Source organism: Cephus cinctus, unplaced genomic scaffold (assembly GCF_000341935.2).
Source record: "Cephus cinctus unplaced genomic scaffold, Ccin1 Ccin1_scaffold0870, whole genome shotgun sequence".
Classification (NCBI taxonomy): Eukaryota; Metazoa; Arthropoda; class Insecta; order Hymenoptera; family Cephidae; genus Cephus; species Cephus cinctus.
This window is the reverse complement of record NW_014333453.1, coordinates 62,678-75,793: the sequence shown is the minus strand read 5'-3', so window position 1 is coordinate 75,793 and position 13,116 is coordinate 62,678. Positions and strand designations below refer to the sequence as shown.

At 44.7% G+C, this 13,116-nt stretch overlaps 1 protein-coding gene across 3 annotated transcripts in view; it reads right to left on the bottom strand.

Annotated features, from left to right (window-relative positions):
* LOC107271033 (zinc finger protein ush) overlaps positions 1 to 13,116 on the bottom strand; it is an 88,950-nt gene that overhangs the window by 26,927 nt on the left and 48,907 nt on the right. Inside the window, exon 1 of one of the 3 annotated variants that reach the window (XM_015746603.2) lies at positions 4,174 to 5,001. The exons of the other annotated variants lie outside the window; for them this stretch is intronic. Coding sequence (XP_015602089.1) covers positions 4,174 to 4,243 — 70 coding nt within the window. The 5' untranslated portion in view covers positions 4,244 to 5,001. Of the gene's footprint in view, positions 1 to 4,173; positions 5,002 to 13,116 lie in introns of those variants that run through there. 3 annotated transcript variants of the gene reach the window in all.

Genomic DNA, 13,116 nt, shown 5'->3' with positions numbered 1-13,116 from the left:
TATGAAATTTTTTTTAAAAAAAAAAAAAAAAAAAAATCTGTCACAAGAATCAATAACTGTCCGATGTACCAATATATCCCTAGACTGGGTGCTGGCTTATAGTGATAATTTTTAGGGTTCTAATTTTTTTTTAATGAGATAGAGAACGAACAAGCCGTCATTGGTCTTTGGATGGATGCGAATCTTCCTTCGAGACAGATATGGACCAGGCGAGTAGCACACCCCCTTTTTCCCATAGCTATGGGACAATGGGGAGATATCGTTACCGCACCATTACCTTGGCGTACCGCCCCTCCTGTTTCTTGACGTCACACTTTGTCAACTTTGTATATCAATCAGCGACAGCCGGAGGCCATAATGCACGCTACACTCGATAAAGATGCTGCCGTCTAAGAGCTGCTGGATGCTGGAAGATGCTGTGGAACTCGGTGAACCGCGGCAGGAGATACCGGTTTCCGTGCTTAGACACTCTTACGAAATAATGTATCCCGCGAGACTTGAATGGGATTATATCTCGTAGTCTTATCCGACTTAGATAACGTTCATCCATAGACTTATCTATCAGAGTCGAGATGCTCTTTAGATATCCAATCTGGTGAAATGGAAATGGCGCGTACGAGTCGCTTAAATAATCAGGCTGCAAGAGACTGTAGAAAGGCGATCGATCCCTGTCAGGGACCGATGACTGTAAAACTGTCTGTGTACAGTCATATAGGTGCCAAGGGATAGATTGGTAACGGGGTGAAACACCCCTGAAAGTTTAAGGGAGGGAAAGCAGAGGACTGGCAGAGCTTATCGCGAAGCGCACGCGGTCGCCGCCGCCAGTCACCACCGAGATCCGCGAGGGTAGTTTTCATCCCCCTTCCACTACCAGACAGAAGCGTTTGGCAGTCCCTTCAGTCTTTCCCTGATTATCATGAATTTTTCCTTTTTTTTTCTTTTAATACACATATTCGCAAAATTGCCAAAGGAGCGATACGACTCGATCGGTCATTGACAGTTGTCAGACGAAAAGAGTCGATAATCAATGCAATTAAACAGACTCTGTATCAATTACCTATATGATGGATATACAAGCCAAGCTAAATCCTCTAATCGAAGATCGATTGAATTAATGAAAATAAAAAGTTCCAATAATATATCCACTATCTCTATATGTATATACCTGACGTTACAATGGCATTGAGTTAGCACGAATCGACGATGAGTCAGTTCGCAGCTTCGGGCAAGAGAAAGATCAGTACACAGCATGTAAGTTATGAAGAGTGGTTATGCGCGAGGCTGGACCTATCGACGTCAGATCTTACCCGGCATTGATTCTCAGCCATTTTAAACATGGACTCACCGTGTTTTCTTTATAAAGACTTTTATCTAATCCCACCCTGATAATACCATTCCGTTCAGCCGGGATCCAAGGGCGTGTAAGAGTAACCCAGAGAGCTTACGTATAGATAGACCGTGAGGAAGAAAGGTGCACCAGGTCTCTTACCAAGAGCCAGGAGGTGGGCCCTTAGGCAAGATAGATCAAGACGATGAGCACCAGGTGCACCGAGAAGAAGAGAGAAAGAGACGGCGACTACGTCGTCGTGAGTATGCACCAGGAGGAGGTGGGTGCGTGATCCTTGGTAGATAGCAGAGCTGGTGCAAGCGAACCATCCACTCCTTGGGATGAGAACCCGAGATGCCCTCCTGAAGATACAAATGGGTACCTATGCCCGTAACCTGTTATTATACATTCCCCTATACAAACAACGTGTTAATCGGACTGTTCCGTTCGCCCCTCGTCCATCCGAGGAATCCCCGTGGTACAATTTGCGAGGAATGAATTTTCGAAAATTCATTCTATTACCTGTACTCGAGTCGCACGTTTATTCCATCATGTAAAATACACGTGTTTCCCGTCCATCCACGTGTCACTAGCGATGCATAAACTATTTTAGCTCACAAGGTCGTATACCTAATACACGATGGTAAAGCGACTCGTACATTGAGATACCTTTAGGATAACTACGGGATCGACTCTCGGTTATGGAGGTTCGGTCAGTTTATGATTTGTTTACTCAGATTGCTCTCGATGCGATCCTCTCCGCCCACCACGTTGCGAGGGATCGAACTCTGACCTCGGGCTAATTGTTGTTGGCTCTAGATGGTAGATAGTCTCGGGACGCCTCATGGGGATACGAGGAACGACAGGATCGACGTGGCCAATCACGACGAACCCTTATGTTCAAGGCAGATACCCAATGTGTTATATATGGGAGAGAGAAAGCCTATGGAAAAAAAAATTTCTTTATAAATATATATATATATCTATATATGTGTTATGGTCGTTGGCTAAAATTTGCATATTTTTATATTAAATCATTTTTTCAAAATTTGTATTCACAAATATTAATTCTACGTGTAAACCTAGAAAACGGCTCGTAGCGTTTCTATGAGATCGACATCAGACTTGATTTCTTAGTTATCTCGATACGCAGCATCCACCTTCCATACCGCGTCGCCACCATAACCCAACGTCCCGTTCCCGATATTAAAAATATCTACAGCCAGATAGGCGCGCGGCTATCGGTACTCGAGCACTCGAAGGAACTTCCATTAAAAATAGCTATCTCTATCTGAAGCCAGTACTACGGAGCCATGCCTGGCGAACCGACCTCTCTTTGGCTCTCTTGCTCTTTCTTCATTTTTTCCCCCTTGTTTCTCTCTCTTTCTATCGTGTATACTGTGACTCTCGTACAGCCGGCCAAGTCAGGCCAGCCAACGAGGCGAATGTAAAAACGCCGAGTTCTCAGGAGATAGGGGATCTTATCGCGGGTAAATGTTTGGCCCCGTTTCTATCGGTATGGCTTATCAGCCTTTTCCTGGAACGTGTATATATATTTCATGGTATATATGTACATATATATATATACATATATATATGCCGCGTGCGAGCCGTCTGGCTCCTTCATTCTTTCATTTAAGGTTATGCTAGGGACGATAGAACGCCATTTGTTTGCTCTAATATTTCGCTATCGCTAAATGAAAAGATACGAATGGACCCGCTTGGATCGTTGCCGTTGATTAAATAAAAAAAAATAAAAGAAAGGGAAAATGTCTGAGAAATGCCCAACTATACGTCTTCAGTGGAAAAGTTTGAATCTTCATGTATTACGCTTATTGGGCTTATTCGTCAGGATACTGATAAAGGATAGTCAAAAAATGTATGGTTGACGTGATCAGTCTTTAGGCTTGTAGTTACGCTGCTGATGTGTTATGCGCTGTGTGCAAAACTTCATGTGCGAACCCATTGCACATTTATCTTAGTGGCCGATCGGGACCCTCCCACGTGTTAATTTGCTTGTTGGTTAACTCAAACTTCCCTGTGTTATCTTTCGTATCGTTAGAGGGGGTCTTTCGTGGCGAAGCTTTAAGACGTAGACATTTGAAATTCTTTTGCGGGGGGTCCTTTTTATTTGCCTTCTTGCTAATCTTACGAAGATGCTGAATAATGGATAAATGTTTTTTTTTTTTCCCCCCATTATTCTAGTCAATTTCGGACATTAAGACCTGTCTCGGAAACTGATCGATTAGTTCGATCGATCGTGCAACGATAGCTCGATTCGATTTCTGGATACACAATTTATCGATTAAGGCACCTACCAATAATTCAAGGTACGCATTACTCGATAGGTTATGTGATTACGGTGTATGTATTCACGTAATCGGAATCTCTTGGTTTACGTCTGTTATATGGTTATCGTATGTACATGACGCTTGGACGAGATCGATATCGATCAATCGATAGACCGAGGAATCAATGATACTGACGTATAATGTAGAAGGGATGAAAAACAAGTTTGAACAATCTTCCATTGATAACTATTCTATAATCTTTGATTAGGAGCGATGAAATAAGAGATCTTTTCGCCAATCGACAAATGACTATTATTTTTTGTTTATCGAAAATAGAGAACGTTGACAGTAATAATCATGATATTGTTCGATTAGTAAGAAAATCCTCAGATAGTATACATATACTATATAAAAATTAAGATCTTATCAGTGCGATTATGGGCTGATAACAATCTTCTTGTCACGTGGTATTTAACATTGTCAAAAGTACCCCTTTGATAACGATCTTCTGAGAATTTTTGAATTTTCTAGAAAAGGATCTACCGGATAACTCACTCGATCCAGAAATCGCGGTTATCGTAGATCGTAGACTGGCTCTACGTTGTCGCCAAAGCAGGACACTCATCCTGCCAATAAATCAGGCTGCCCGCAGGAAGCCTCCTGACGATCCTCCTGACGGTCAAGGATCACAGAATCCTTGGTAGTTGCTTCGCGCGTAACTGACTCTCACGTAATTTTTCACATTTTTCTATACGTTGACACTATCACTTTCGAGCTTTGTCGATTCTTTATTTTTGGATTTTTAAGATTCGATTACTTAAAAAAAAAAAAAAAAAGTGATAACAGAAACCCAAAGCCTCTTCTTTCAGGAGGCGTTATCACGCACCTTTTCACATCTTACAACCATTTTCAAAACAACACTTGACAAACATCGAAAACATCACAAAATCGATCAATCCACTTTACACTTCACACAGAAAAAAAGCCATCCGAAAAAGGAAGATGCATCACATTTTCAAAATTATCCGAAAATCCAATCCGTCCAAAATTTCTTGACTCACATTCGTCCGGTTAACGTGGATAATCCGAATCACGTACAATTCTGATACGCCTGTGCGCGTCGCTGAATCGAAATTGCACTTATCGCACGTACGCTATCACGTAATTTTTTGATAACAGCTCAACGATCGGAGATCATCATCTAATCGATCTAGATATAAGTAAAAATATTATAATCGTCAAATTGATAACGATAAAGCAACGCGATGCGTTATCGTCCGAGAAGCACAAAAGAGTATCGAGAGTCAAAAAATTAAGAATAAACGAAATTAAAAACAAAAGAAAGAGAAAGAAAATTGGGAGAAAGTAGAAAAGTCGTAGAGAGACGTTCACGGCTGTCGAGAAGTCCTATCACTGTTACGAAAGCAGCCAAGAGAACCCTGGCAATGGCTACTACCTGTTATCACTCGACTCTCCTCTTCTCACTCTCTCCCTCTCTCTCCCTCTCTCTCTTTCTCTCCAATACTCCCTCGTATCCCGAGCTGCCGATAACAACTAACAAACATTCCACCTCCCGCTACCCAGCAGCAACACAATTCTCCATCTTTTCTTTCCGTTTCTTCCTCCATAGTTTTTTTTTATTTATTTTTTTTCCGTTACCACCTCCACTCCAGCCAATTCACCTTCGTTTCTTTGTATGCAAGAAATACCTTAGGTCAGGCATCCCGTACGCATGTATGTACGTCGCCTGATATCGAAAAAACGTTCCAGCTGCTGCTTTTGCACTCTGCTGATATATATGTATACCTGGCTTACACGTGCTTTTGCTATGGCATACTGAAAGTCCAGGAGGTAAGTTAGCCGATAGCGAATTCGATAAGGTTATAACGGTATACGCATTACGTCGTTAGACCGGGTACGATATTAGCTACGATAGGAATGATAACGAGGCCTGTAGGACGTGTTTCTCTTTTTTTTTTTTTAACACTGAAAACGTATCCACGATCATTCGCGAGTTTCGTGACTGGAGCGAAGGCGCGTGGTGAAATAGACAACGTGGGAGTGATAACTGAAAGAGCGAGAGAATAAAGAGAGTGGAGAAAAAAAAAGAAAAAAGAAAAAAAAAAGAGAAAAAAATAAAATTTCGAAGAGATAGTAGAGTCGACTGTATAGGAATCTCCTTTATGCAAGGTAAGGACAGTTTAGAGACTACGGACTTTGTACTGCAGTTCGACTTGGATAAGCAGGAACCCTGATGCCTTGGTACTATCTGTATATAGCTGTGACGTTATCAAGCCACAGCCAGGCTTATCAGTCTCTGTAGAGATGGAGTCGTGTGATAACGACGCTGGGTACCCACGTAGCGTCGAGACGCCCCTTTCTAGGGATTCCAATCACTAGGTTGGCTACCCTGGTAGGGTAGTATGGCAGATCGGTTCGATTTCAAAAAAGAGAGAGCTTTCTCTCTGATATTGTCTTACTATTATTATTATTTTAATATTCCACTATTTTTACGTTTTTATATGATTCCTGCCCCCAGTCAAATACCTCCTAAGTTATATTTCCTGTGACGGTTCAAGAGGGTCTGTGTCCCTCAATTAGTTACTCGCTTTCTCTCACTCGGAATCTGGTTCTCTTCGATTCTTCGAGAGAGCCAAGAGGAAAAGAGCAGGCAGAGATACCGAAAGCAGAAGAAAGCGCTTCTTCCTGGGAATCGATGACGCAAAGAAGAGCGCAAATCATCATCATCGGGATACGATGACCATTGGCCTCTTCGAGAGCTGAAAGAAGAGGAGCACCCTGGCGCCGCGTTATCTTCTTCGTTAGGATCCTTCAGGGCGACGAGAGGGCCGATTCACTTGGGCGGTGGGGTGAATGAGATCCAACAGTGGTCGCACTGTCTTCCATCCCTCTTGCTCTTCCCGGAGAGCCGGGGTCCCGGGGGAGAAAATCCAGGAACGGCTCTTCGAGTCTAGACGACGCGGGAGATAACGTATACGCTCCATCCTCCCCACTGCTCAGCCCTACTTCTTTCTTACTGATTTCTTTCCACAGCCTCTCTGATTCTTTCTCTCTCTCTCTCTCCCCCCCTCCCCCCCACTCTTACTCAGTACTCCCAGTCTTCGTCTTCTCTCGTTTCACTATGAGATAGGCAGATACGGTTGCGTCGTCCTTGGGAACTGTATTCTGGCGAAATAGTTGTACATGTACATACGTCACTTCCAGATGGAGTTCATCCTCGGCATAGCCAGGATATATATATATCCCACTCGTCCCAACTTCCTTGCATAGGTATATAGTCCTTGACGGACTAGGTGAAGGCAGGTGGCGGAACTTTTTTGATACCTTGTTTATATTATATATGCAGAATAATTATGATCAGTGTGTGAAGGTGAAGACTGTAGAATTGCACGTGCACTTGCATCAGTAGCATAGTTGGCTATGCCGATGGATAATTTCCGTCAAAATGCCCAACCGGAACAAATGGTAAGAGCAGTCTAGTCCAGCTAGGTGAGGGTGAGGTTACATAGAGGATAGGACATAGGGTCACTGGTCAGAGATTACACAAATGAGAAATGACCATCAGGCTATCGGAGAACTTCGGTGCTGCGGGCTTGGTGGTTTTGCGGCATCTGCTATGTACAAATGTCAAGCGAGCGCTGGGCTCTCTCCTCTCCTCTCTTCTTCTCTCTTCTCCTCTCCGCGTCTCGTCGCTCTTGCGCTTTTTACCTCGGAACGCAACCTACGCTTTGGTACGGAAGTTGCGACCCCTCAAGGAGAAGGGACACTTCATTCGTTATACAAGAAAAATCGTGGGTCATCTTTTTTTTTGAGAGAGACAGGAGAGAGAGAGAGAGAGAGAGAGAGAGAGAGAGAGAGTGAGAGAGAGGGGGAGAGAGCACAAGAAAGTAAGAAAAGACGAAAGAAAACGTCAGAGCAGACGGTCTCGGCTGGTGATCACTCCAGGAAACAATCGTTATCCTGGCACAGGCGGTATCATCCCTCTATGGCAGAACACTCTGGACCATTCATCCCTTGGCAGATTCCTAAAGAAAGGTGACGCGTCTCTTCTTCGAGATCTTTTTACAAGAGCGATTTCAAACCGTTCTCGCCTTTTCTTAATGGCTGATCTCCTTCGACGTGACACCGTCGTCTATCCAGCGTCTCTGACAACAGATCCCTGAGATGCTGAATGAGAAGAAGCAGAAGCGAAGAGGAAGCCGAGGGGATAAGGGAAGAGCGAGAGAGAGAGAGAGAGAGAGAGAAGGAAGAAGCTAAGAAGAAGTAGCAGAGTAGAACGAGAAGAAGATGAAGAGGAGAAGGAGGATAAGTAGGAGGAGATGAAGGAAGAACAAGAAGAAGAGTCGTCCAGTCTCGTTGTCGGGGCGCAGGGCGACTTTGACAAATCGCAGAGCGACCGGCGATATCTCGCTCTTCCCACATTGGCCGGTCCGATGTTCCTCACTCTCCGAAACCCTAGTGATAACTCCTTCGGAGTTTTTGTCATATCGCAGATTTGTCCATGTCCAATTCGCCAAGAGACCGAATGGATTTATTAAGTCGAGTCTTATAGTGCCGAGAGTTTCATGCCTACCGTCTCGTGCGACCTTACCGTTATACATTGCTTTTTCGTCTTACGCTTTAATACATGTATATCCACGTCTCTCCGGTTCCTCCGGAAAGGGAGGAAAGAAGGAGGAGATGGAAAGGAGAAGGAATCACGTTGATCCAGAGTCCTCTCGGCTGTCCTCGGGTATGTTCACCGGGTGCGCGCTAACCCCTCGGCCTTGGCGTTTGCGAATAAATGGATCCTCTGTCTGGCTGAGTAGACTCGAACCGAGCCGAGAGTCGAGGGTACGCAAGAGTGTTTCCGCGTGATAAGATAAGACTATCAAAACCACTTTGTGTCTCGCTACGAGACGTATATAATCGTCGGGTAGTCGTGTATCTGCCGTATAACACGAGCGTAACCAGCGTTTGACCCGAACATCGATTCGCCATTAAGCCATTAGGCCTGGCCGGAACTGCCGAAACCGCGAGACCTCGTGGAAAAGAAAACAAAAAAACAGAACGAATATATCTGTCGGAACTACTATAGACTTTCTTTTTTTCATGCATCTTAATTTTTTATTTCCTTTCTCTCGCTCTCTCTCTCTCGTTCGCCATATGGGAAGCCCGGTTAATGGCGTAGGACAAGCAACGTCCTGCGAGCCAGCCATCCGTGATCTCATTTATTTAAGAGAATACCCAAGTAAAAGGTATAAGCTGTTTCACAGTGGTACCACCCTCGCATCGACACGTGTCCTGGACAGGTGGTCGGGTCTTGACGTAACTATGTGAGATCGAGGGAGAGCGACCAGCCATTAGTGCACGTGCCACATCCGTTTCCGGTGAGCGCGACAAAGAGTACTTGGTGAACTGAATGGAGACTCCTCGAAGAAGATCAGCTCCCGCGTGGCGAGCACGTGCGTCTTTCTAACGTCTTGAGCAGTTCATCGTCTTCGAAGAGGAAGCGGAGCTCCTACGAGCAAGATCATCATTCATCAGGTACAATGGGCCATCGACCTGGGTGACACACGATATGGGATGAATCATGTATACACCAGGTACTCGGCACCCCTTACCCACATCGCGTATGAAATTTTAAGAATTTTCGACTCTCAGATACTTCCTGCTCATCAACCTCTTCCGTTAGGTATACCTAGTCCAGGTGAAACCGGGACAATTTAATGTCACCTAATATCGTATTCGAGGATGAACGTGCAAGTAAATCCACTTTGACGGGTAATGACAGTCAAACTAGTCCGGACGAGGAGGAGGTGCGAGGGAGGTGTCGAAGATCATAGAAGACGGGAAGATCAGAGCGAGAGTGACGGGACGTCGTCGATAGAGACGTCGGACGTCGAATAAAATTTCTTTTAAACGAACGTCCTCTTAAGCGAACTGTCGAACTCGTCAGCGTTCCGTGAGAACGTTGGGATGCTGGATACATAATGGCGACATCCGCAAATTGATTTTTCGTCCTCGTCGGATGTCAATAAAAGTTCAATAACCAATCGTCGATTGGCTGATTGTTATTGTCAAAAATGTGTTCGATATAGAGTGTCAAGGGTTTTGTCATCCGCGAGGTGGAGAGGTCAAAGGGGACAGGTGGGGTCATATCGCGCGAATGGACCACGTATTGGAGGCAGCATAGGGGTTACTGAGGGATAACCATGGCTAACTGTGGGTTACAGAAATGATTCACTGGGAGTACCACGTGTGGTCGCTTCATTCGTTCGCGATTCTCCTGGCTCTTTTAGCGCTTTCGGCATTCGCTTCGAAATATACGATGTTATCGCGATCAGCGCTCGAAATGGCTGACAGTTATCCCGACAGACTAACAGACCGACACCCCTGGAGAACTCGCTAGTTCACCAGTCTATATATGTATACATATACAAGGTACACGCGTATTACGTACATACAAAATTCTCATGCATCTGTATACTATCCAAGCATACCGAAGATAAGGAACGAAATATTTCCTTGGAATATTGTGATGGAACTTCGAGACGTTTTGAGTGACATTTTTTTTTTACAAAGGAAAAACAATTTTTTTTTTTGAACACTCAGACTGAAATGACCAACTTCTCACAAATGGATACAAAGAAGATAAGAGATAAAGGAAAGATAATAAAGGTCCTAAGGGAAAATCTTATCTTGGACTGTCTAACGTATCTTGACTGATATAAGGATAGTTAATGAGATAACTAAGGAGACTAAAAGATTTTGAATTTTCACGAAAAGCCATTCGTAGTACATATGGTCAATATAACGTATGAAATATTAGAGCGTCGGAACAGACGTTAGACTGTGGATCCATTCGATCGCAGCCCCATAATTTATTTAATCCCCTCTCGGCCCTGGTTTTCACGATCGCTAATGAGATTCCAAATGTCAAAACTCGAAGGCTTCGCCTTCCCAAACAGCGGCCCCCAAATAACGGATCGGCCGATTAGATCGGTCGATAAACGTCCGTTGCAACCCAGTCAGGTATACCGGGGTTCTCTTAATCTTTTTTTCCTCTCCTTTTCCCTCTCTCGGTCCATCTCTCGATCTTTCCTTCTGTCTTGCAGCATCTTCCCCGTAGGATTCTACACCACTCAGACACTTCAGAGACATACGTATAGATGTATATAGCTATGGGAAAAGCAAGTCAAACAGAGAACCAGGTAATTGTGAATGCGAGTGTGAGAGAGAGAGAGAGAGAGAGAGAGAGAGAGAGAGAGAGAGAGAGAGAGGAGAGAGAAGAGAGAAGGAAAAAGAGAAGGAGAGGAAGGGGACTCAGGCAGAAAAGATAAAGAGAGGACTAAAGAGCGGAGATTAGCGCTAATGCACCATCGGGGAATGGGATGGAGCCGTGGTCCATCGTATCTCTCATATTTCAGCCCCCCGTGACGTACGAGATACCGAATCATTCCCACCTAGAGCTCTGCTATTTTTAGCTGCTCCTTCCTTTCCAACTTCTTTCCTTGGCATCGCGTCAGCATTGCCACTAAATCTTTTTTTTTCCCCTCCAATTTCTGTGGTTTTAAGTATAGATAATTTTGAAATATTTTTTTTAAATTCACTTACAATTTGGATATCGAACGATCTGGATCATCCTCCGTCATCCGTTATCTTCGAGATAACAAGCCAGCAAGTGTTTATGCAAGCGTAAGGAAAATTTGCAAGAACCGTAAAGCAACTGGAGACACACCCTAAAATAAGGGGATGACGTTAGCGAAGAAATTGGTTGAGTCCGTGATGCAGGGGATATAAGGGGATGCCCGGTATCACACATCATAGGACCAAAAGCATTTTCATTCAAATCCTCAGATAACGTTCATAATGGTTCAAACTTCTCAGGCGCTTCTGAGAAATCAATGAATCCGAAAGCGATAATACTCAAACTTTCAGCAACTAGCAGAGATTCCAGGATGAACTTCGAAGATGCTCCAACGTACATTCGGGTTCCACAAGGAGATGGTAATAAGATCATAAAAAATCATCATCAAAATCATACGTGAATTCGAATCTTCAAGGGCTTTTCAAAAGTACCCACTCCCCATTCCCAAACCAGTATAGGCACCCACGTTGGTTGTGCAGAGTGCAAAACAGAATACACGCCACCTCCTACCTTAGCCTCCTCGTCACCTTCAACATTATGTATCTTGGTGCACTGGTGCGACCCGAGTATTCGAGTACCTCAACCCGCGACCCGCGACCCACTCGTGTGGAAAAATGATAGCAGAGCGTACTGACTGAGTGCCCGGGATGCTGTGCCCCTGGGGGTTGAAGGGTGAACGGTGGGTGAACGCTGGGCTGTTCTGCGACCCGTGGGGATGAGGCTTGGGACGTGGCTGGAGGTACAGGGGGTGAACCTGGGGCCGAGATCCCTGCTCCCGATTCCCTTATCGCCCCGGCACAGTTGTGTGTGCCTTTATGAAGATCTGTCAAACTCTGCGAGGCGCGCACTTTGCTCTGTTATATATTCTCTCTCTCTCTTACTCTCTTTCTCTCTCTCTTACTCTCTCAAGCAATACATATCGTCATAGGTTAGCAGTACCGATATATCGTATATCCTCGCATACCCTTCCGCCGTCTTTGCATCATCCTACCCTCTCAATAAGCCCCATATAGATCACGTACGTCAGTACCAGGAATACTTTAGCCCAGGATCAAGATTTTCCATAATACAAAGATCCTTCGAGTTGGCATGCTGGATGAACGAATAAAATCTCTTAACGATCGACTCCACCTCCAAAGATCGTAACATGGGAATCCCATCATATACGAGCACTGGGTACATCCTCCCGTTACCCAGGACAGGACACGAGCGACAAAGCTTTTTGAGGAGGCGTTATAAATCGTCGACTGGGGAAGAGGCCAAGCGAGGCGACGTATAACGACGTGTAGCGTTTGTCTACTTCTGGAGAATCATGATTCGAGTCACGCGCGCTATCGGAAATTAGAGTCGCGTCAAGCTACGATGAAAGTTACGCGAGGAGGTGGTTGCGAATAAATATGAGTAGGGTCGCTAGGATCAACGTTAAAGGACAGGGACGAAGGAGGAGGCTGCGTCTCATCCGTTACTTCCAGGTACTTTGTTAATGCTCCAATCCCGAGCCACCCCCGTTTTACCCCAAAAAGATAGATACATTAAATAGAGGTGTAAAGGAGACTATATATAACTTCAGCCTGAGCTAACCTCATCTTATTGCCTGGATGATCCATTATAATCGAGAATAAGTAGGTATCGATCTCACTCCTCTCCAGAGCAAGGAGGTAAGAGGAGGATCGCGAAACTGGCACGTGGATGCTTGAAAAACAAATCTGTATTGTCTGAGTCTGGGCTTGTCAAGTGGTTATTGGAGGTGGGCTACGACGAGTGGGTCCACGGGGATAAAAGGAGGTGGCGGTGTGATGCTGGGTGCCAATGAAGAGAATAAATGAGAGAAAGCCACGAGGGGAGAG